General features: G+C 44.4%; 1 protein-coding gene across 2 annotated transcripts in view; it reads right to left on the bottom strand.

Moving 5' to 3' along the window:
* AFMID (arylformamidase) overlaps window positions 1-26,105 on the bottom strand; it is a 156,677-nt gene that overhangs the window by 24,934 nt on the left and 105,638 nt on the right. For both annotated transcript variants that reach the window (XM_063961299.1, XM_063961301.1), the window contains 2 exons: window positions 20,216-20,294; window positions 12,455-12,590 (listed from right to left, as the gene is read on the bottom strand). In XM_063961299.1, the coding sequence (XP_063817369.1) occupies window positions 12,455-12,590; window positions 20,216-20,294 (215 nt within the window). The remainder of the gene's footprint in view (window positions 1-12,454; window positions 12,591-20,215; window positions 20,295-26,105) is intronic.

Here is a 26,105-nt window from a genome sequence, read left to right as displayed (position 1 = left end):
TCAGTAATAAATACTCATTATATCAACGTAAAAGAGAGAGCTTGAACATAGAATAAATATTAAGGATTAGTAGCCCATGTAGTTAAATATATTAAAACTAAAAAAATTCCGAGGGGTCTCAGAATCTTCAAGACGCTATCCTTTGTCGATGATCCCTTATTGAAAGATAAATGGGATTCTCTACTAGATAATTGCTCTTTTTCATTAATGGATCTTCTTGTGAATTATCGGAAAGAAAAAACTGTTCAATTATCCCGCGAGATAGAGGATACTAGAAAATGTTTGAACTCTTTCTCTGACCATCCCCAATTTCAGTTTAATGATCTTAAGCTCAATCGCAAAATAGAACAATACGAGAAAGAGATTATAGAAGGTAAAAACAAAAAATTCCATAGAGATACAGATGATTATAATCAGAATAGAGTCCGTAGCTTTAATAAAGGTCCTAATCCCTCAAATAGAGGAAGGTCTCGGAGTACATCGAATTGGAGATACAATAGAACCTCTAATTCTCTTAGGAGATTTGATAAGATTGATCAGAAACATCAGTCTAATAGAAATGTTAATTCTTCGTATATACATAATCATTACAATAAATCTAATTCTCCACAGAGAACTTCCTTAGCTGAGCCTTCAGTAAGTTCCTATACAGAACCAACACACCTAATACCATTAATTTTTTAGAGAAGGAACCAAGGGTTCACAGATCGAAACTTCCATACCATACATACAATCGGTACGAACCACTCAGGATAGACTCTCCAAAAACAGCGAGAGAAGAAAATCCAGAGGATACAAAGAAAAAAAGCAAGATCTGAGATTATAAATCAGACCAATGTTTATAACCTGTCATCCAAAACAATTGATAAATCAGAAACTCTCCTTTTAGTCAAAGGCCTTAAATTTGCCCCTTCTAAACCACCAACTTTCTTTAATTTGTTTGTAGAACTTAACACTTATATTCGCACTCTAGCGCGCAAAAGATATTTCGCAACAAAAAAATTGTCTCAATGTAAACTCGAGGGTACACCAATTATTTTAGATGATCAGGACAGAACTGGCCTAGACATGCTGGAGTCTTTACTCCTAGAGAGCAACACTTCCAACTCAACAATTCCCTTATACAGCTGTGAACGTAATGATGATCGGAGATCGATATTTAAAAACAAATCACAGTTTTTTCCTTTACATCATAGAAGTCCCTCCATAGACATTTTTTACAAAAAGACACTTGATGACTTTAATAAACTATGTCAGAGAGAACGGAAGAAATTTAAATACAGACATAATTTATCTGTACAAGAAAGATTAGCTCTTCAGAGACTAGCTAATGACCCCTCCCTTGTCATTAAGTCTGCTGACAAGGGAGGGGGAATTGTGATTCAGAATACGGATGACTATTTGACTGAAGCATCCAGACAACTAAATGATACGAACACGTACATCAAATTGTCTGTCAATCCTTCCCAAGAATTTCATAAATCTTTGACACTATTAGTTAAGGCTGCTGCTGATAAAGATATCATAACTAAGGAAGAACAAAGATACCTGATACTCACTCACCCTATTATTCCCACCTATTATCACTTACCTAAGATCCACAAGTCACTCACTGCACCTCCTGGTAGACCCATTATTTCTGGTGTTGGGTCCCTCACTTCTAATTTATCACATTTTGTTGACTATTTTTTACAGCCACTTGCATCTTCACTTCGTTCACATATTCAGGACACTACTTTTTTTTTAAATGCTATCTCAAATATCAATTGGAAAAGTTCTTTCTTTTTCATGACCTGTGATGTACAGGCGCTTTATTCGAATATTCCGCATCAGAAGGGCATCTCTACTATAGCGGATTACCTTTCTAAATCAGATTCAATTAAGATCGAGTTTCAGCAATTTATACTGGACTCGATCTCTTTTATATTGTCACATAACTATTTTGTCTTTAATAAGAATTATTATCTGCAGTACTTGGAACGGCCATGGGGACGAGGTTCGCGCCTAGCTTTACCAACCTATACATGGGGCCTTTGAGCACACCCATGTGTGGGGGCGGGACTTTGGCGCGGACCTCGTCTACTATGGCCGGTACATAGATGACATGTTTTTTATTTTTGATGGCAATATCTCTCTTCTGATTTCATTACTCAGCTGAATGATAACAATTTTAATTGAAGTTTCACCAGCACTTCTCACAGATCTTCAATCACCTTTCTTGATATTTCCTTAAATATAATTGATGGTAAAATATCCACTAAAACTTATCGGAAAGAAGTCGATACTCTAAATTATTTACACTATGATAGTTCGCACCACAAACCGTGGTTAAATAATATACCTTTTTGGCAATTTAGACTTATGAAACGTAACTGTAGTGATTCACGTGATTATCATATACAGGCGGATGAACTCTCTAGATCTTTTCAACATAGAGGTTATCCTATGGCTCTAATTAAATCAGCCAGACAAAAGGCTGACAGGTTAGTTAGAAATGATCTTCTAACCTATAAAACAAAATCATTGAAATTTGAAAAGGAACAGCCTCTCTTTTTATCACAGTTTAATAGTTCTTCATCTAAGATTCGAAATATCGTCTGCAATAATTATCCTATTCTACTGACAGATTAAGTTCTTAGAACTGAATTAAATGATACTCCCTCTGTCATTTTTAAAAAATCCAATAATCTACAACATGTCTTGGCCCCTAGCCACTTTGTGGATAAAAGGAGCAAAGGCATGTCTGTAACCTCAACAAAGTCCTGTCAGTGGCTTTCCAATATCAAAGGATGCTATAAATGTGGTGCTAAACAATGCATCACATGTTCTTATATTCAGAATAACTCTAAATATTTCACCGCTTCTGATGAGACACAATTTGAGATACGCTCCTTTGTCAACTGTAACAGCTCCTATGTCATCTATCTGTTGGTCTGTGACTGCAATCTCATTTATGTAGGTAGGACAACCCGCAAATTTAGGATTAGATTCCTAGAACATAGACGCAATATACAAAGGGGCTTTCTTTTCCACAGGTTCTCTAGACACTTCTCCGAAATTCATCATAAAAATCCTGATCAAATCCGCCTCATTGGCATTGAAACTATTATGTCCCGTGGTGGGGATAGATATAAAAAACTTTGTCTGAGGGAAAATTATTGGATTCATAAACTAAGAACCCTCTCTCCAGAGGGGCTTAATGAATCCATTGAGTTCGATCTTTGATAGTAGAACTGAGGCCCCTCCTCTGGACAGTTGTAGCTCTACTATATGAGCCCAACTAATTCAATTTTCATCCTATCTTTATTTATTCTATCGTACTCATGTTTACATTAAATTAAAATATAATTCATCTAGAATGAAATAATTAATAAGGCTTTTGGTTTTTTTCTTTAATATTATGTATTTTTTATTTTTCTGTTTTTATTTTTTTTTAATTTATATTTATTATTAGTTTATTATTGTCTACCTCTTCCATTTTATCATTTACAATTTTTAATTATTTACTATTTTATCTATTTTCTTTGTTTATAAATAACTCACCTAGGAAGATTCAATATAGTCTTCAGTAATTCTGTTTGCTATTATGGGGTATATGCAATTGCGGTCGAATTGCAGCGAAGGTCGAAAAATGGTGCATTTTCGACAAAAAAAACATGTCGAATTGGATTCGACAATGCAATACAGTACTTTTCGTCAAAATACCTGCCGTTTCAGATTCGACTTTTTGTAAATCGACATTTTCAAAATTCGACATGTCTGCAATGGTCAAAATGCGGCTTTTCGACAAAAGTATATTCAATTGAACAATTGAAGATTGTCGATTCGACAACAGTGCTTTTCGACAGTAATTTCGTCAATTTCATTCCGCCTCACTTTGCTTGCGGAATCTAATAAAAAAAATTTAAAACATGTTTTTTTTTGTGTTTTTTTTATTGCTAATAGCATATCTATTTTTATTAGAAGGGATTATGTACTTGGATTGTCAATCTTTGACTCACAAGTATTTTTTAATAGATTTTTAAAAAGAATATTTTTTTCTTCACTCTGCTGAGGGGAATGTACCCATGCTTCAACAGTTTTACCCAGGATACACTTCTGCAAAACCACTCCAGTATTGGACCAGTTTACCCCACTCCACCATGGATGTCCTACTTGTGATGTGGACCTGAACCACCGCCATGTTAGAGTCACTCTTTCAGGTGAGATGTATTGGCCAAAACTCCATCTTGTCTGAGTAACCATTGTGTATATGCGCAGTGTTGCTGGGACCTTTTGTTCTTTCCCAGGGTGGAGGAAACACTCTCAGATTACCTCCTTATTCTCTTCCGCAGGTCTTGTGGAGTATCCTTCCCGATATGCAGGAACCAGCGTGGATGAAGGGACCGGACAGTTCCCTTGCTGTACCATGGGTGACCTACTTGGGATGTGGACCTGAACCTCCGCCATGTTGCAGACACATCCCCCCCCCCCCCCTCAGGTGAGATGTTTTGCCCAAAACTCCCTCTTGTCTAAAAGTAACACAGGCATGTCCCAACTGCAGCCCTCCGGCATTTGCAAAACTGCATATCCAATCATGCTCTGACACAGCAATGCTTACGCTGTGTCAGGGCATGCTTGGATGTGTCGTTTCTCAAGTGCCGGAGAGTTGCATTTGAGACAAAGGGCAATGTAACCTACTTGTGTTAAGTGTTGTTTGTACCTTGTCTTTGGATGACACCATACTATTCTCTTCCACAGGTCTTGCGGAGTATCCTTCAAGGTGCAGGAACCAGCGTGGATGTCAAGGGACAAGACAGTTCCCCTGCTGTACCATGGGCAACCTACCACAATACCACTGCATCTCTGAAATGCCCTGTTTTATATTTTATTCACTAATAATTTAAAGAAAAACCACACAAAACTTCTCATTTTAAAGATTTATTGAAGAATTTAAAAAAAAAAAAAAATTAATTAAAAAAATAAAATGTAATAAAAACAAAAAAAGTAGTGTGTTCTTCTTTACATTCTTTTCTTGTGTAGAGATCTGTGAAATAAAATAAAAAATCCATATTAAGTAAAGACACTATTGATGTCATGTTCATTTCTTTCCCAAGAACATTTGTGGAACCACACAGCCCAGCATGACCCATTGCTGGACTGTGTTGTTCCCCAAGTGCCGGCGGTCAAAAGTGGCAGAGTGGTGTCAGTGGTCAGCACTTTGACACGCCTGCACTTGGGGAACCACACAGCCCAGCATGACCCATTGCTGGACTGTATTGTTCCCCAAGTGCAGGCGGTCAAAAGTGGCAGAGTGGTGTCAGTGGTCAGCACTTTGACACGCCTGCACTTGGGGAACCACACAGCCCAGCATGACCCATTGCTGGACTGTGTTGTTCCCCAAGTGCAGGCGGTCAAAAGTGGCAGAGTGGTGTCAGCAGTCAGCACTTTGACACGCCTGCACTTAGGGAACCACACAGCCCAGCATGACCCATTGCTGGACTGTGTTGTTCCCCAAGTGCAGGCGGTCAAAAGTGGCAGAGTGGTGTCAGCAGTCAGCACTTTGACACGCCTGCACTTGGGGAACCACACAGCACAGCATGACCCACTGCTGGACTGTGTTGTTCCCCAAGTGCAGGCGGTCCAAAGTTTCTTGAATATATACATTGAAACATGGCTTTACTCACCTTGGTACGCACAACACGAACTACGCCGTCCACTTAAATTTTCCACCCAATCCTAGGAAGAAGCCAGAAATAAACACTAGTGAATAGTAAATTCACACAACAGTGAAAGCCTATTTTACACCAATACAAAAAGGATTTAAAAAAAAAAAAGTGGTATCAGAATAGCTCTTTGGCCCATCATACATGTAACCACAAGGAGCTTTCATCAGTTACCACACGCACCCGCATACATGCCCGCGCATGTATGCCTAGACATAAAGCTCCTTGGTAGTATCCGGTCGGGGGTGGGGGAGCCAAAGACACATATAACACAATAGTAAGAAAAAAAAATAAATAATGGGAGGGGGAGAAAGGGAAACATGAAAAACATGAGTAAATAATAAAACAATACGACCGGGCTTATTGTGGTTGTTGGCCATCCGGATCCTCTTCTTCCTCTTGATGTGGCGTCGATGCCCTGGGCGGCTGTGGGGTGTGTTGAATTGGCCTCGGTGGCCGTGCTGGTGTAGACGTGGCGGCCGGTGGTGGAGGCATCTGGTAGGGGTGGTACATCCCTGTATATCCTTGGTACAGCTGTGACCGTCCATACCAGGATCGTGGTGGAGCAAGAGCAGGAGGCGTCAGTGTGGCTTGTGGTGGCGGATGTGGTGGTTCACCAGCGTGTTGTTGAGCTGGCTCTGGGAGCTTATCATAGATCATCTGTAGCGTTGTTGCGATGATCTGTTGGCTGGATGCGGAATGTCGATGGCTCTCCGACATGTTGTCAACGCTGTGTGCCAGGCATGATGTGTTATCCACCAGCTGGTTGATGGATGTGGCCAGAACGTGAAGGATGTCCATAGTCTCCCTGTGATCTTCTCGTCTGGTCTTTTGCGTTTCTGCCGTGCTGTCGGCAAGAGCCTTTTGCATGTCAACCAAACCATTTGCCATCTTATCCATAGTCTTCTCAATGGCGTCCAGTCTGGTTCCAATGACAACCCGAAAACTATCCTGGCTGACATTCATCTCTGCTGCCAGGGTGTGTACCCTCTGAACATTTGAGGGATCCAGCACTTCCTGGACGTCTGCCACCAATTGCATTTGTGAAGCTGAAAAGAAAATTAGAAATTAGTATACACATTCATACATTTGTTTGAAGGTTCACGATTTGATAAATACTCACACAGGGATGTAGAAACAGCGGACTGCTGCACTTCCACCTCGTCGTCCGACGAATCCTGTAGGAGATCCGGCCTGAAGAAGGGACCAATCCCCGACGCAAGTCCGCTGCTGGTCCGTGGCACCTCTGTTTGCAAAAGAAAAAAAAATAAAGTTAATAAACTATACAAAAATGGCGACCCCCCCCCCCAAAAAAATAAAATAAAATATAAAAACCTTCTCCATCCGGTGGTGCCGCTGCTCCAGGAGCTTCACTTGTCCTCAATTCTGGAGACTTTTCAAGGGTATGGCTGGATACGTCTGCACGGCTGTCTTCAAACCCAAGAAAAGTCTCGTCCGTTAACCAAACAGTTCGGGTGATGGGTCCACAAGGGTAGTGTCTTGTTGAGGCTCTTCGGTCACAGTCCCAGAGCTCCTGGAGAAATGACGAGCTGGTGATGGCCTGCGCGCAGGAGATGTAGTTTGGCGCCCAGCTGGTGGTGTGGTCGCCGACGGTGTCTGGCGCGCAGGTGACGTTCTGCGCACTGATGTCTGGCGCGCAGGTGATGGTCTGCACGCTGACGATGTCTGGCGCGCAGGTGACTTTCTGCGCGCTGACGATGTGTGGCGCGCAGGTGATGATCTGCGCGCTGCTGATGCTTGCTGCGCAGATGATGGTCCGTGCGCTGCTGCCGATGCCTGCTGCGCATGTGATGGTCTGAGCGCTGGCGATGTCCTGCGCGCAGGTGATGTCCTCTGGGCAGGCGTGTCTGGGGAAAAAGAACAAACACATTAGCAAATAAATAAAAAAAAAAAAAAAGATTAGTGCAGCTCATCTGAATGTATTCTTACCATCAGGCCTCCTTTTGGACTGCTTGTCTCCCGCCGTCTTCCGTCTTCTGGGCGGTTCTTCCTCCTCGGGAAAGCCAGCAGGACGGCTAGAGTCCACACCTCCGCGAACTCCTTGGACCATGACAGGGTTCATGCGCCTGTTAATAACGTTCTCCCAGGGTAGCCACTTCAGATTGAGAGCCGGACCACCTCCCGTAGCTGTCTCATGTCGGCGCTGAATCCCCATCTTCTTTTTGGTCTGTCTGCGGCAATCACTGTACCGCTTCATGCAGTTTCTGGTGCTCCGGCGGTTTCCAGATACTGCAGTGACTTGTCTCGCGATGGCATCCCAGATGTTTCGCTTGGTCTTAGCTGCTATGGTCTGTGCCCTTGGTCCATACAGAACGTCGTAGGACCTGTCGACGCCATCCACTAGGGCACAGTTTTCCGCCTCAGTGTATCTGGGTCCACGCGGCTTCTTCGGTCCTGCGTCTTCACCAGAGGCTTCCTCCTCCGACTGATCCTCTGGCTGGCTTCTTGCCTTTAGGGATAAAAAAAAACACATGCATTTAATAAGATCGGTATGTACCTGTGAGTGTGTCAGTATCCCTGGCAGTGCGCAAAGATACCTCTAGGTGTGCATGGCAGTGCGCAAACTAGGGTGTGTCAAGTTGGATGCTATTGTGTCTGCAGGTGTTGTCAGTATTTACCTGTGTAGGCCTTTTCTTTTTCTTTTGCTTCTGTCTTTGGTCCCTTGACGACCGCGGCTGGTCACTGCATGCCTGGTCGGTCGTATCCTCCTCCTGGGTCGGCTCCCACTCCTCATTGCTGTGCAGGGAAAGTTCTTCTGAGGGGTGGGGGGAAGGGGGGGATCGGGGCCGCTTGTCCCTGGACATCTCTGTTGTAAAAAGAAAAAAAATATATTTTTACAAATTTCACACACATTACATAATTACATGCAACCACACGTCATGCTGCTGGGACCCCAGTGCTCAAGCAGGACCAAACACAACCAAAAAAAAAAAATGAAAAATTGAAAAAAACCTCAGCCAAACAAGCCAAAACCCTCGTACAAGCATCCCTGCATATGCTGGAGGTCAACCAGTGCTAAAAAAGGAGCAAAAAAACATGTTTTGGAAACAAACTACAGCACGTCGGCCACATGGCAGATACCGACACAGTCAAAGTCAGCCCAAACAAGGCCAAAATTACCTCCAGCATATGCAGGGATGCACCAGTGCTAAAATAGGAGCAAAAAAACATGTTTTGGGAACAAACAACGACACATGTCGGCCACATGGCAGAAACCGACACACTCTAAAATCACCCCAAAACAAGCCAAAAAGCATCCCTGCACATGCTGGAGGTCAACCAGTGCTAAAGTAGGAGCAAAAAACATGTTTTGGAAACAATCTACACCACATGTCGGCCACATGGCAGATACCTACACAGTCAAAGTCAGCCCAAACAAGGCCAAAATTACCTCCAGCATGTGCAGGGAAGCACCAGTGCTGAAATAGGAGCAAAAAAACATGTTTTGGGAACAAACAACGACACATGTCGGCCACATGGCAGAAACCTCCACGGTCTAAAATCACCCCCAAACAAGCCAAAAATCATTCCTACACATGCTGGAGGTACACCAGTGATAAAATAGGAGCAAAAAAAACATGTTTTGGAAACAAACGACATCACATGTCGACCACATGGCTGATACAAAGACGATGAAAATCACCCCAAACAAGCCAAAAATTACCTCCAGCATGTTCAGGGATGCACCAGTGCTAAAATAGGATCCAAAAAACATGCTTTGGAAACAAACGACATCACCTGTCGACCACATGGTGGATACCGACACGGTCTAAAATCACCCCAAACAAGACAAAAATCATTCCTGCACATGCTGGAGGTACACCAATGCAAAAGCATGACCCAAAAAACATTTTATGAAAAAAACAAAAACGTGAAAAACTACCCCCAAACACAAAACTCCCAAAAAAACATGCAGAAATACAAGCAGGAGCTATATACACATACCTGCACACATATATATACATACCCCAAACACCCCAAAGCAACGCCACATGTACACCTCATGGCACCCCCGCACTACACAAACACATACATGCAACGCCAGACCACATGTGGTACTTGCCTACAAATGTAGAAATCGCTCCAAAAACGACTCTCCTCTGGGGTAACAGGTATCCTCCTGTCCGTCCTGGATTAAAGCCTGCTGGGTGTCCAAACAATACCACAGCAAACAATACCAATTTGCTAGCTCTGCAGCACCCTCCACCTTACTCTGCAGGTTCACAAAATGGCTGCTGAGCACGCAGCAAACAAGCCCATATAAAGGGCTGAAAACGGCGGGAAGTCGAATCCAGGACGCCCCCTACTCAACGATTGGTCCGTTATTCGACAAGGGGAGTGTCGAATGCGTTTTGTATTGAATATGTCTAATTCATGGTCCCGGGTGGAGGGTTTCGGCTGTCGAGTACAGTCGAATACTAAAACGGACGGAAAAAAGACGCAATTCGGCCAGAATTGCATATACCCTTGTATCTCTCCGGTCTCAGACTCTGACACTGATGATATAATGATTCTGTTCATATTACTATTTTCTGATATTTTGGGGGTAATTCCAAGTTGATCGCAGCAGGAAATATTTTAGCAGTTGGGCAAAACCATGTGCACTGCAGGGGAGGCAGATATAACCTGTGCGGAGAGAGTTAGATTTGGGTGGGTTATTTTGTTTCTGTGCAGGGTAAATACTGGCTGCTTTATTTTTACACTGCAATTTGGATTGCAGATTGAACACACCACACCCAAATCTAACTCTCTCTGCACATGTTATATCTGCCTCCCCTGCAGTGCACATGGTTTTGCCCAACTGCTAAAAAAATGTCCTGCTGCGATCAACTTGAAATTACCCCCTTAGTTTGAGATGTTTTCTCTGTATCCCTTTTTTCGATATAGTTAATATGTATTTAAAATTAGTTATTGGATAAGTTTCTTTCTGTGGTATGTTCAGAACAGTGTCTCTTTTTATTATAATTAGCCATCTGTTGTCTCCCTTTAATTACCGGATCTAGTGTTTCATCTCATATATTTTTAGATGTGCCCAGATCTTGGCAAACAGCTCAGTGGCTCACAAGGTTAGGTCCCTGATCTTCTACAGACAAGGACCTGGGTTCAGATCCCGGCTTGACTCAATATGTGTTTTTTCCTTTTTCCCTTCTATATAATAATTATCATTAAAGTGGTTCTATGTTCGTGCATGTATTTACATGCACATGTGCAGCAATACTAGTGCATATGTGGGTATATATGGATTCCTCCTAGCTAACTCAGATATTGCTCCGTTTTTAATATATATTGATTTTTGTCGAAAATACATTTATTTATAGTCATTCCTGTATGCTCTAATGATCTATTTTTGCCATTTAGCCTATACTTAGAGCGAAAAACTACATGGGCTACTAATCCTTAATATTTATTCTATGTTCAAGCTCTCTCTTTTACGTTGATATAATGAGTATTTATTACTGAATAGACTAAAGTATGTATTTTTCAGCTAAATCTTTCTAATAGACCGTTAATTACATTGCTATATATACTAGGTATTTCTGGTTTGTGAGCCGACGTGTGTTTTTTTATGTAACTGCTTTTAAATACAATGTTTTTTTAACCACTGATCATCTACATCTGTGAATCTTTAGGCCATTTGGCTTTAAATACCGACCAGCTCTGAGGCAGGAATATACCTTTGATAAAGTCATGTGATACGTGACGAAACGCGTTAGTATCCCACCTCCTCAACACACCTTGGTGCAGGTATCTGCAACGGAAGCTGACCGCAGTGATCGAACGTGCTTGTGTACCGCTCTGCACACTTCCGATAGCCGCTTCAACCAACACGCGGCAGCCACTCATCACATCAGCCCGCCGGCCGCATCAACCTCTCGCTGCTCAGCGTAAGTGGGCATTGCAGGACTTTTAACCGGGGACGCCCGGTTGTGGACCAGCCCACAGGAGAGGTACTCAATATATTTTTTTCCACCCAGCCTGGTGACGCTAATTTTGTGCTACGCTTGGAACCGCTCTGATACACATTGCTCCTAAGTTGACATATAAGTGGAATTTTCCTTTCAGTGATTGCGGACATTTATTCAGCTACTAGGACAAGTTATTTTAATAACTGTGATACCTGTTGCACATGCATTAATTAAGGTGTGTTCATTAATACAGTCTGCTGTTATTAATTTTAAAATTGCTCATTCTATTGAGTATTTATGGTAATTACATTTATTCTTATACACGTCGGCTCTCTTTCTTTCCTTCCCTGGTATATTGCGCAGCCGTTTCTAGGTTAAATTATAAATTATCTGACACCCACTTAGTGTTCACGGCCGCGCAAACTATCAGGGTAATTATTATTTAACATCTATCATTACTCTAGTCTATTTTAGAGGTGCTTGGCAAACAGCTATCTGTTTTCGTAATGGGACACATGTCAACAACTCTGCACTTGCGCTTATGTGTGTTGCCTTTTTTATATCATGCACTGTACAAGTTTGTGTCATTTACACGACACAAGCTGACGTAAATTCAACTCAGTAACAGGCGGAGTGTGTTTCTTCTAGTGCATCAGGAGCTAATCCTGGAAATAATTACCACAGTTCAGGCATTTCCATTGGCAACACTGGGACTGGCCTTGAAAAACGTTAATACACATGAGTCCTACCACAGACAAATAAGTAGCTGGAAACAGATCAAAATGTACCTGGAAGATGCTACAGGATGCATATGAAAATTACCTGGAAAAAGTCCTGCGATTGTCTGTGAAACTCTGGAGAATCATGCTCTGCTACTACAATGAGTATGTGACAGGCTTCTGCATGGCTCTTTATCTGTGTAAGACATTGTATGGGGCTGTTCCTTGCGGCCACCTCCCTGCGAAATCATACAAACATAACAGCCATTTGTCTCCCATTTATTAGTGTTTCATTGGCTTGCCATACAGCAGACCATATTGGCATAACACAAGTGGAAGACAGGTGATCACACTATTCTACCAAATTCTGACTGAAAGGTGCATTGAATCTGGTCAGTACTGTAATAAACCAAAGTGTGTCATGGGCCAATCAGACAGCATGGTAAATCTTAAACTGTCATCATTTGACCCTTTTGTTAAATAATCAGAATTCCAAGACCTGTCTTTCTGTGTGTGACCAAACAGGCCAACCTGAGGACATTTCAATTGAATTATCAAATCACAACATCATACATTGGCCGTAACAGTCCTTTCAGGCAGGACAAAATAGCAAACACAGAATAAGTGAAGAAACCTAAAGAAAAAGTAAATAAAATCAACATAAAACCATTTCCATTCTGTCTCCTGATCAGCACTGCATTAGGCATGGGCCCAGTTTGGCTGTAATAATGTCGATATTATCTTAAACCATAAAGCTATACCTTTAAACACACCTTTACCATGGAGCTGCTGCGGTCGCTAGATCACGCTACGTACTTCGTACGCTATTTGCGCACAGAGTCCCGTACCGTGTACGCACTCAGCGTACAAACGCCGCACTGTGGGTACAAAGCACACACAGCGTGCGCACACACAATTAATACACCTTAAAACCTTGTTAATGACACAATGTGATGATATGCTTACACTTTAAACCCTTAATAGTAAAGTACTGTAATGATGTTATACCTTTAAACCTTAAGTAGCACCGGCGATACAAAGTACCCGCAGTCCGTACACCTTAACAATGCTTATACACCTTAAACAGGTTAATCTACTTTAAAGCCCAGGCAGGAAAGTGAAAACACAACACCGTTTGTAGTTGAAACCACAGGGTTCTAAGGCCTCCGTGGATTGATTCCAAATGATAAAACAATACAATGTATACACTACAGACTAACAAGTAAATCTAAACAGAATAATGGCTACAGAGAATGTACGTACGTGAGAATATTCGCAAGCGCAACCTAGATCTGGTCCTCCGCCATCTGATAGATAGCGTTATGAGCCTTCTGTCTGACTAAGCCTGCTGTAGGCTCTCTTTATTCACTTCATCCAAAACATAACACAATGGATACTGTAATCTCTTTGTCCATTGGACACAGGGATGGTCATTTACATTACAGGAGAGGTCATAGGTGGATTTGAATAGGTGGGCGATGTCCCTCCCCAACTGCCCCTGTGGGTGGTCTCCTCTGGACTCCCCCCGCATACACAATACACAGTAAACACAGCCAATGTTCATATTCTACTTTTGCACATAACTATACGCAGGAACAAGCGATCTTTCTCAAACCAACACCAGAATGTTTCCCTTAAAATACCCTACAACTGGATACCAAACACCACCTTGTAACCTTGTTCTGCCCCCTCCTATCCTGTAAAGGTGAATCCCTTTGTTCTGTTATCATTTTAAACAGCTATTTCTTTCTGATGTGGTGCAGGGGGCTATGTGTACAATGTGCACTATTTGGGTTAAATATGTAATGTTCTAATAACCCTCTACGCGCTCACAAACTCCGCCGTAAATACCCATATCACGCGCATGATCGCCGGAGAGATCCTACGCAAGTTGCGGATATGTGCACTCACGGAGGACTGAGTGCACGAGCAGCGGGCATGTGCATGGGGTTAGTCCATGGGGCATGCATTACAATATTTTTCGACCTTGACAGCTGTAACATTAATTACCTTGAGACCTTTAGCTCCTTTGCTACAGAGGAAAAGTAGGACTCGTTCTCTACATATACCGTAAAACCGCTCCAAGGGCCGGAAGGAAATAATAGTAATGTACAGTACCTATACCTCATCATTAGACCAAGGTTGGGGCAGGGCCATCTTAACATTAGACACACTGGGTAGCTGCCCAGTGTCCATAATTCTAGGGGCCTCCGAGCAGGAGCGGGTGGTGATCACACAATCATAGCAGCAAGGTAGCATTCTCTACCTGCCTCCCACTCTGCAGCAAGACAGTGATTGGCTGTCAACAGTGCTGACAACCATTCTCTGCATGGAAGCATGTGGAGGGACGGTGCAGGAGCTGCATGGTATAATTTTTTTTATTGGTTCCTGTGAATGGGTGTGTAGGGGTCCCAGTTCATTGGTTTGTCCAGGACCTATAATGCTGTTAAGATGGCCCTAGGCTGGGGGAAGATCTCCCTCAACTTTCAATCCTATAGTTCATGGGCAACCACATTATAAAGAGGGGGGACCCTTAGTACATATTGTATTGGGGTGGTCTTCAGTATGCCGACTGACGGGATCCCGGCGCACAGTATACTACTGAAGCCAGAACGATAAGGTATTTATTTCTATGCATGTGTTTGGTTGTCATCTGCACATGTGTATAGCCTATCCATCGATGGCTCACAATTGATTGTTGCTTGTTGATGGCATACACTCAGGGGCGGAACTACTGGCGGGGCAGGCAGTGCATTGCACTGGGGCCCCGCCGCACTCAAGGGCCCACAGCCGCCGGCCGGCATTACATGAATGAGTCACAATGACTCATTGTATGTCATGCCGCAGCCGCACACCAGCGCTCCCGTGACCCGCCCGTCATAAGGAACGATTCTGGCGGCTGGCCACCCGCACACGAAGGAGGGAGGAGGGTCCGTCCCTCCCTCCCTCATATACAAACAGGTCACAGTCTCAGTGAAGGAGAGAGCCGCAGCAGCGCTTTGTTACTGGTGGAGGCGCTGCTGCTGCTGCTCCTCTGCTTCACTATAGGCTGTCTCTGAGAACAGCCTATAGGGAAGCAGAGGGGCAGCAGCGCCTCCACCAGTAACAAAGCGCTGCTGCGGTTCCCTCATTCACCTCCCTCCTCCTCATTCTCTACTGCCCGGGAAGCTGCACCGAGGAGCCTGAGCCAACAGAGAGGGTAAGTATAATTCTTCTTTCTTTCTTTCTTTCTTTCTTTCTTTCTTTCTTTCTTTCTTTCTTTCTTTCTTTCTTTCTTTCTTTCTTTCTTTCTTTCTTTCTTTCTTTCTTTCTTTCTTTCTCTGTTGGGACTGCCTGCCGCAATGTGTAAAAAGGGGGGACTGCCTGCCGCTATGTATAAAAATGGGGAATCTGCCTGCCGCAATGTAAAAATGGGGAATCTGCCTGCCGCAATGTAAAAATGGGGAATCTGCCTGCCGCAATGTGTAAAAATGGGGAATCTGCCTGCCGCTATGTATAAAAATGGGGAATCTGCCTGCCGCTATGTATAAAAATGGGGAATCTGCCTGCCGCTATGTATAAAAATGGGGAATCTGCCTGCCGCTATGTGTAAAAAGGTAGAATCTGCCTGCCGTAATGTGTAAAAAGGGCACGCTATCTGCCGTTATGTGTAAAAGTGTATGGTGTCTGCCGTAATGTGTAAAATGGGGACGCTGTCTGCCGTAATATGTAAAATGGGGACGCTGTCTGCCGTAATGTGTAAAAAGTGCACGCTGTCTGCCGCTATGTGTAACGAGGGCACGCTGGCTGCCGCTATGTGTAACGAGGGCACGCTGTCTGCCATTGTGTAAAAAGTGTATGCTGTCTGCCGCTATGTGTAACGAGGGCACGCTGTCTGCCGTTATGTGTAAAAAGTGCACGCTGTCTGCCGTTATGTGTAAAAAGGGGAATCTGTTCGCTGTAAGGAGTAAAAGGGTCTCTACCTGGTGTAGTGGTGCTACTGTGCGGCGTAATTTGAAGAATGGAGACTACTGTGCACCGTTTTATGAATTGGTATTATTTTGTGGACACACCCCTTCCCCACGAAGCCACGCCACTATGTATTTTTGCGCGCGCCTACGGCGCGCACTGCCCATGGGGTGGACTTGGATGGAATGGGGGGGGGCTCAAAGCATTTTGTTGCACCTGGGCCCACCGCTTGCTTGTTCCGCCACTGCATACACTTATCATCGTTGGCAGAGCCACCATCGGTGGCCATCCCTAGTATCATCTAGCCTGTAATTTTACTTTTTTGATGTGCCTCTAATTCCACAATTCAGTGACATGCGGCGGGGTGAGCCAGGTGAGGCAAAGCCTTTCCTTTCCTACTAACGTATAAGCTAGAGGTTTGACTAGCCTATCTTTTCTGCACATCTCTTATCAAAACTCACCAAATTTCCAGCAGTATATACTGCTGCACCTGTGTATAATGCCCACATGAACCCTTGGCCTCATATAGTGTGAGTAAATCTGGATCTGGTACTAGTCAGTGCCTCCCCAGCAATGTACCTCACCGCACGTCCCTACCACAATTGTTCCAATCATACTATAGGTGCTCATTCGTCAGTGAGTAATAAAACTTGTTGTGAGTTATACATGTCAAACTGGTTGTAGACACTATGGGCGGTATTCAGTTGTTTATCGCTCACAATTTCCTTTCTAAAGTGACAGCATATAAGGGGGAAGGGGGGGGGATGGCAATATTCAATTGTTTCTTTTATCATGCTAATCGTGCACAGAGAAGGCGTGACATGAAAAGTCCAGTTTGAGCACTCAAACGGGTCACTGTTTGCTAATTTCGGCTTGCCACCCCCCAGAGGTTGCAAGCTGAAATGCCGGCGCCAACATGAATAGCTCCATTGGGCACCATCTACTGGCTGCCGGCAGTTTAAACAATTGAATACCGCCTTTTAGGGGCCGATTCTAATGTTGCGCACGCCCCCTGCCAGCCGTCTATAGTAATAGGAGTCTGTCAGAGCTATTCAATTGTTGCTCTGATCAGACATCCATTAGCATTTTACGCTGCTGATAGCTCTGGGTTTAGCCACCCGTCTAATGTTTGCACACATTTTTACTCGCTCTTCAGGAGGCTGCGAGAAAAAATGTGTCCTCCGTGGGTTATGGGCACCTGAACAGCAGAACAACTGAATTGCTACCATTGGGCGCCATCTAGTGGCAGCCAGCAAAAAGCAATTGAATTCCCCCTAGTGTAGGTTTCAATATGTGTAGCCAATTGCATGTTCACAATATTGATTGGCATGTTAGATAGCCCATAGTAGTTGCCCAGGGTTGTGGTTATTCTCCCCGGCCATTTAGGTGTTTGACAGCTAAGAGGGCCTCTTGTGAGTCTGGGTTCATGTGTAGACAGTCACATTTCTATACTTTGGATTTATATGTGTGTGTACTGTATACATATGTGTAGTGCACAGAGATGTAGTTAGTAACCGAGTCATTAATCTAGGTGTATTTCTCTGTATCATTGATTGACACATATATATATATATATGTATATATATATATATATATATATATATATATATATTTATTGTGACAATAACGCTGGAATAGTGTTTGAGGGCAGGTATGTTTGTCCCAGGTTCTTGTCTTACATGTTTTAGAAAATGAAAACTTCTAGGAAAATGCTTTTGTTTTGTCAGAACCATTTCAGTTTATTGGAAAAGCTGGATAAGGGCCCTGAAAGAGAGATAGGGCAAGTTCCAGACGTTGGGCCCAGTTTGGGTCTTTGGCCTCACAGAAGGCTAATCAGGATTTCAGCTGTGTAAGAGTGTTATAGGGCTGATGGCCTGATCAGTGTGTGCAGACTACCTGCGAAGACTGCAGCAAATCTCGTCTGGGGAGAAACATGCTTCCTTATGCAAGTGAGCTATACAGTGTTTACTGGAGAACTCTGTGTTTTTTGTTTAGAGATATTTAGGAATGTTTTGTGTTTAGTTAGTGCCGGACAGGCAAGGTATTTTCTTTTGATGTTTGTTTTATTTTCTGCTTAAATAAAACTGGTAGTGGCCAGTTGCACCACAAACTGGACTTGTATGATTTCTCAGCTGCTGCTTGCTGCCATTTACCCCAGGAAAAGGCACCTTGTTCCCTTACAGTGTTACTATATATATATATATATATATATATATATATATATATAACGATGAAAACCGCACTTCAGCAAGTCACAAAATATCGGGTGCCAGGTCAAATAGTAGCATATCCAATCGTCCACACCATGAGGCTCCAGCAGGGGCTTATGTAGCAGACCAGACCAGCACTCCTTTAACTGATAAGTTATTTTAATGCTTTAAAAGACAATGTGCAATGCAAGCATAGTTCAAGCATAGTTGGCAATCCAGCAATAAAATTGTTAGTATCTCACGATTCCTCTGGGGTCCTCAGACCAAACCAGCTACAGCTCCCTATATACATACATACATGTTGAGTATCCCATATCCAAATATTCCGAAATATGGAATTTTCTGAGTGAACGTGAGATAGTGGAACCTTTGTTTTCTGATGGCTCAATGTACACAAACTTTGTTTATTACACAAAGTTATTAAAAATATTGTATTAAATGACCTTCAGGCTGTGTGTATATGAAACATACATGAATTGTGTGAGTGTACACACACTTTGTTTAATGCACAAAGTTATTAAAAATATTGGCTAAAATGACCTGCAGGCTGTGTGTATAAGGTGTATATGAAACATAAATGTATTCTGTGCTTAGATTTAGGTCCCATCGCCATGATATCTCATTATGGTATGCAATTATTCCAAAATACGGAAAAATACGATATCCAAAATACCTCCGGTCCCAAGCATTTTGGATAAGGGATACTCAACCTGTATATGTTTGTATGTATGTATGTGTGTGTGTGTGTGTGTGTGTGTATATATATATATATATATATATATATATATATATATATATATATATATATCTCTATCTATCTATCTTTTATAGGTATCCAGAGGTGTGGTTAGTGATATTGTATAGTCTGCAATATGTCAGCGTATAATAACATCATCTACAGTAACTTTAGACAAGCATTTTGAATAATTTAGACGATTATGGCCACATGTATTAGACATTGTAGAGCTCGCCTCTGTGTGAGTCCTGCAAACAAAAGAGTGTTATTAATGATATAATGTGATGAGGACAAAGACTGAAAATGGTCACAACACAGGGATTATGAAACCCTCAGCAGTGAAGGGAAGGCTCTGCACTATGACAGAGGTACCCAAACACGGTCCTCAAGGCACCATAACAGACCGGGCCAGGGTCGGACTGTCCCACAGGGGAAACCCCCGGTGGGCCCCACTGCCTGTGGCCCCACCTCCTCCTCTAGGCATCATGTTCCAGACTGTGCACTTGAATTATACAGTACATTATTCATATGTTACATTATACTGCACAGGCCTGTGGCATATTCTTTACACTGCATTGCCGTTATTAATCTGGTACATTATCATGATGTACCTGCAGTATTTATTATATATACTTATCAAGGTGCCCAGCCCATGCACTCTCTTAATGGTTAACCAAGCCTTTGCATCAGCTGGCCACACCCCCTCTGGAGACGGACCACACCCCTAAACATGGGCCTCTACCACTGCATCCCCCCGGTGGACCCTTCATGCCCCAGTCCGACACTGGTCCTGGCTTTAGTTATATCCATGCTTGGTCACAGGGGACTTTATTAGCCATCTGTGCTGAGCCATGGATATCTTTAAAACCTAGACCATTAGGGTGCCTTGTGCACTGCATTTAGGAACCTCTGCACTAGGATATTAACACTCACTTTTATTGTAAAATGTGCTGAGAGCAGCAAGACTTACTCTGACATCTTTATGGCATCATTGACATATGTATGTGTGATAGGATGTAGGTCATACACTCCGCTGACCAATATTGCTCCTATAAGGAAGATAGAGAAGCAAGAGAATCAAAACAAAGCCTAATTCTAGACCTCATATTCTCAATCTGTGGTGGGATGTGTACCCCATAGGTACAGATAGGTTCAAGGGGTGCTTCAGTCTATTAAAGATATGATTTCATAGTAAATGGGAATCAGATTTGGGCCCAATTACGGATGAGGTCTGGGCATGCGCCTTAGGATCACCTCGATTTCCACTACCACCATTAGATACCAGCAAATACAATTATTTCTCTAACGTCCTAGTGGATGCTGGGCACTCCGTAAGGACCATGGGGAATAGCGGGCTCCGAAGGAGGCTGGGCACTCTAGAAAGATTTGACTACCTGGTGTGCACTGGCTCCTCCCACTATGACCCTCCTCCAAGCCTCAGTTAGATCTTGTGCCCGGCCGAGGTTGGATGCACACTAGGGGCTCTCCTGAGCCCTTAGAAAGAAAGTATAGATTTAGGTTTTTTATTTTCAGTGAGACCTGCTGGCAACAGGCTCACTGCAGCGAGGGACTAAGGGGAGAAGAAGCGAACTTGCCTGCTTGCAGCCGGATTGGGCTTCTTAGGCTACTGGACACCATTAGCTCCAGAGGGATCGACCGCAGGCCCAGTCCTTGGTGTTCGGTCCCGGAGCCGCGCCGCCGTCCCCCTTACAGAGCCAGAAGCAAGAAGAGGTCCGGAAAAACGGCGGCAGAAGACATCAGTCTTCACCAAGGTAGCGCACAGCACTGCAGCTGTGCGCCATTGCTCCTCATGCACACCACACACTCCGGTCACTGAGGGTGCAGGGCGCTGGGGGGGGGGCGCCCTGAGCAGCAATATAAACACCTTGGCTGGCAAAAATACATCACATATAACCCCCAGGGCTATATGGATGTATATTAACCCCTGCCAGATTCCATAAAAATGCGGGAGAAAAGTCCGCGAAAAAGTCACTCTGTCCCCCCAAAGGGCTTTTGTGGGTCCTGTCCTCATTGGAGCATTCCTTGTGTGTGTGCGGTGTGTCGGTACGGCTGTGTCGACATGTTTGATGAGGAGACTTATGTGGAGGCGGAGCAGATGCCGATAAATGGGATGTCGCCCCTGGGGGCCGACACCAGAGTGGATGGATAGGTGGAAGGTATTAACCGACAGTGTCAACTCAATCCACTAGGAACATCCGTTACATGATCCCGGCAATATAAAATGTGTTACACATTTCTGACATTAACCCAAGTACCACTAAAAACAAAGGGTTTTATGTGTGGGGAGAAAAAGCAGGCAGTGTTTTGTTCCCCCATCAAATGAGTGAATGAAGTGTGAAAAAGCGTGGGTTTCCCCGATAAGAAACTGGTAATTTCTAACAAGTTACTGATGGCGTACCCTTTCCCGCCAGAGGATAAGTTACGCTGGGAGATATCCCCTAGGGTGGATAAGGCACTCACACGTTTGTCAAGGTGGCACTGCCGTCTTAGGATACGGCCACTTTGAAGGTACCTGCTGATAAATAGCAGGAGGCTATCCTGAAGTCTGTAATTACACACTCAGGTACTAGACTGAGACCTGCAGACTCCTGCAGCGTGGTCTGTACCCCTTTCAAACAGGGATACTATTTTGCGAACATAAGACGTCGTCTTATATATGAGGGATGCACAGAGGAATATTTTGCCGGCTGGCATCCTAAATTATTGCAATGTCCATTCTGTCAGGAGGGTATTGGAGACCCGACACTGGACAGGTGATGCTGACTTTAAAAGGCACATAGAGCCTTATAAGGGTGAGGAATTGGTTGGGGATGGTCTCTGGGACCTCGTATCCACAGCAACAGCTGGGATGAAAATATTTTACCTCGGGTTTCCTCACAGCCTAAGAAACGCACTGTATTATCAGGTACAGTCCTTTCGGCTTCAAAAAAGCAGGCGGGTCAAACGAGGGAAGAGGGAAAAAGCTGCACCAGCAGCCAGTTCCCAGAATCAAAATTCTTCCCCTGTTTCCTCTGAGTCCACCGCTTGACGCGGGGGCTCCACAGGCGTAGCCAGGTACGGTGGGGGGCCGCCTCAAAAATTTCAGCAATCAGTGGGCTCGCTCACAGGTGGATCCCTGGATCCTTCAAGCAGTATCTCAGGGGTACAAGTTGGAAGTCGAGGCGTCTCCCCCCCGCCGTTTACTCAAATCTGCCTTGCCGACAACTCCCTCAGGCAGGGAGGCTGTGCTAGAGGCAATTCACAAGCTGTATTCCCAGCAGGTGATAGTCAAGGTGCCCCTACTTCAACAAGGACGGGGTTACTATTCCACACTGTTTGTGGTACCGAAACCAGCCGGTTCGGTGAGACCCATTTTAAAATGGAAATCCTTGAACACTTACATAACAAAGTTCAAGATGAAATCGCTCAGGGCGGTTATTGCAAGCCTGGACGAGGGGGATTACATGGTATCCCTGGACATCAAGGATGCTTACCTGCATGTCCCTATTTACCTTCCTCACCAGGAGTACCTCAGATTGTGGTACAGGATTGCCATTACCAATTCCAGACAACCGTTTGGACTGTCCACGGCACCGAGGGTGTTTACCAAGGTAATGGCAGAAATGATGATACTCCTTCAAAAAAAAAAAAAGGTAGTTTTTATTTATTCCATACTTGGACGATCTCCTTATAAAGGCAAGGTCCAGGGAGCAGTTACTGGTCGGAGTAGCACTATCTCAGGAGGTGCTACAACAGCATGGCTGGATTCTGAACATTCCAAAGTCACAGCTGGTTCCTTCCACTCGCTTACTGTTCCTGGGGATGATTTTGGACACAGAACAGAAAAAAGTGTTTCTCCCGCAGGAGAAAGCCAAGGAGCTGTCATCTCTAGTCAGAGACCTCCTAAAACCAAAAAGGGTATCGGTGCATCGTTGCACACGAGTCCTGGGAAAAATGGTGGCTTCATACGAAGCAATTCCATTTCGGCAGGTTCCATGCGAGGACCTTCCAGTGAGACCTCTTAGATAATTGGTCGGGATCGCATCTTCAAATGCATCAAATGATAACCCTGTCTCCAAGGACCAGGGTGTCTCTACTGTGGTGGATGCAGGGTGCTCATCTTCTAGTGGGCCGCAGTTTCGGCATACAGGACTGGGTCCTGGTGACCACGGATGCCAGCCTTCAAGGCTGGGGAGCAGTCACACAGGGAAGAAACTTCCAGGGCCTATGGTCAAGTCAGGAGACTTCCCTACATATAAATTCTGGAACTGAGGGCCATTTACAATGCCCTAAGTCAGGCAAGACCCCTGCTTCAAAACCAGCCGGTACTGATACAGTCAGACAACATCACGGCAGTCGCCCATGTGACCCGACAGGGCGGCACAAGAAGCAGGATGGCAATGGCAGAAGCCACAAGGATTCTCCGATGGGCGGAAAATCACGTACTAGCACTGTCAGCAGTGTTCATTCCGGGAGTGGACAACTGGGAAGCAGACTTCCTCAGCAGACACGACCTACACCCGGGAGAGTGGGGACTTCATCCAGAAGTCTTCCTGCTGTTGGTAAACCGTTGGGAAAGGCCACAGGTGGACATGATGGCGCCCCGCCTCAACAAAAAGCTAAAGAGATATTGCGCCAGGTCAAGGGACCCTCAGGCGATAGCTGTGGACGCTCTAGTGACACCGTGGGTGTACCAGTCGGTTTATGTGTTCCCTACTCTGCCTCTCATACCAAAGGTACTGAGAATAATAAGATGGCGAGGAGTAAGAACGATACTCGTGGTTCCGGATTGGCCAAGAAGGGCTTGGTACCCGGAACTTCAGGAAATGATATCAGAGGACCCATGGCCTCTGCCGCTCAGACAGGACCTGCTTCAGCAGGGGCCCTGTCTGTTCCAAGACTTACCGCGGCTGCATTTGACGGCATGGCGATTGAGCGCCGGATCCTGAAGGAAAAGGGTATTCCGGAAGAAGTCATTCCTGCGCTTATTAAAGCCAGGAAAGATGTTACGGCAAAGCATTATCACCGCATGTGGCGGAAATATGTTGCATGGTGCGAGGCCAAAAAGGCCCCAACAGAGGAATTTCCACTAGGTCGATTTCTACATTTCCTGCAAGCAGGAGTGAATATGGGCCTGAGTCTAGGCTCCATTAAAGTACAGATCTCGGCTCTGTCGATTTTTCTTTCAAAAAGAATTAGCTTCAGTACCTGAAGTTCAGACATTGTGAAAGGAGTGCTGCATATTCAGCCCCCGTTTGTGCCCCTGTGGCACCTGGGGATCTCAACGTGGTGTTGAGTTTTTCTTAAAATCACATTGGTTTGAGCCACTAAAAACCGTGGATCTAAAATATCTCACGTGGAAAGTGGTCATGTTATTGGCCTTGGCTTCAGCCAGGCGAGTGTCAGAATTGGCGGCTTTATCATGTAAAAGCCCTTATCTGATTTTCCATATGGATAGCGCAGAATTGAGGACTCGTCCCCAATTTCTTCCTAAGGTGGTGTCAGCGTTTCACCTGAACCAGCCTATTGTGGTGCCGGCGGCTACTAGTGAATTGGAGGACTCCAAGTTGCTAGACGTTGTCAGGGCCCTGAAAATATATGTTTCCAGGACGGCTGGAGTCAAAAACTCTGACTCGCTGTTTATCCTGTATGCACCCAACAAGCTGGGTGCTCCTGCTTCTAAGCAGTCTATTGCTCGCTGGATTTGTAGTACAATTCAGCTTGCACATTCTGTGGCAGGCATACCACAGCCAAAATCTGTAAATGCCCATTCCACAAGGAAGGTGGGCTCATCTTGGGCGGCTGCCCGAGGGGTCTCGGCTTTACAACTTTGCCGAGCAGCTACTTGGTCAGGGGCAAACACGTTTGCAAAATTCTACAAATTTGATACCCTGGCTGAGGAGGACCTGGAGTTCTCTCATTCGGTGTTACAGAGTCATCCGCACTCTCCCGCCCGTTTGGGAGCTTTGGTATAATCCCCATGGCCCTTACGGAGTTCCCAGCATCCACTAGGACGTTAGAGAAAATAAGAATTTACTCACCGGTAATTCTATTTCTCGTAGTCCGTAGTGGATGCTGGGCGCCCATCCCAAGTGCGGATTGTCTGCAATACTTGTAAATAGTTATTGTTAACTAAAGGGTTATTGTTGAGCCATCTGTTGAGAGGCTCAGTTGTTTTCATACTGTCAAACTGGATATAGTATCACGAGTTGTACGGTGTGATTGGTGTGGCTGGTAAGAGTCTTACCCGGGATTCTAAATCCTTCCTTATTATGTCTGCTCGTCCGGGCACAGTGTCCTAACTGAGGCTTGGAGGAGGGTCATAGTGGGAGGAGCCAGTGCACACCAGGTAGTCATAAATCTTTCTAGAGTGCCCAGCCTCCTTCGGAGCCCGCTATTCCCCATGGTCCTTACGGAGTGCCCAGCATCCACTACGGACTACGAGAAATAGAATTACCGGTGAGTAAATTCTTATTTTATAATTCATAGAGTATATATGACCCCAGTGAGAATGTTTCATATTAGTGGTAGCCACACCACAAAATGTCCGAAGTGTGGAGCTCTGGATGCCAATTTTTGGCACATGATTTGACTATGCCCCCTTGTAGCAACATTTTGGAGTGGTGTTATAAATGTCTTGGTGAGAACTGGAATCCCATTAATTTGTCTTCACGCCCACAGTATGTGTTCCGTTGGCTGTGGAGGAGGAGACTCTTGGTACTCCTGGTAGATGCCATGTAATGAATTTGTGTGTTCTAGTTAAGGCCTGTATTGCCAGACTTTGGCTTGCCGGTGAAGCCCCAGTATTACAGTACTGGATATCCCTAGATAACGAAACGGCAGCACATGAGACATTTCGC

This window comes from Pseudophryne corroboree, chromosome 3, assembly GCF_028390025.1.
Source record: "Pseudophryne corroboree isolate aPseCor3 chromosome 3, aPseCor3.hap2, whole genome shotgun sequence".
In the NCBI taxonomy this organism is placed as follows: Eukaryota; Metazoa; Chordata; class Amphibia; order Anura; family Myobatrachidae; genus Pseudophryne; species Pseudophryne corroboree.
The sequence above is the reverse complement of the archived record's forward strand: the minus strand, read 5'-3'. Positions and strand labels throughout refer to the sequence as shown.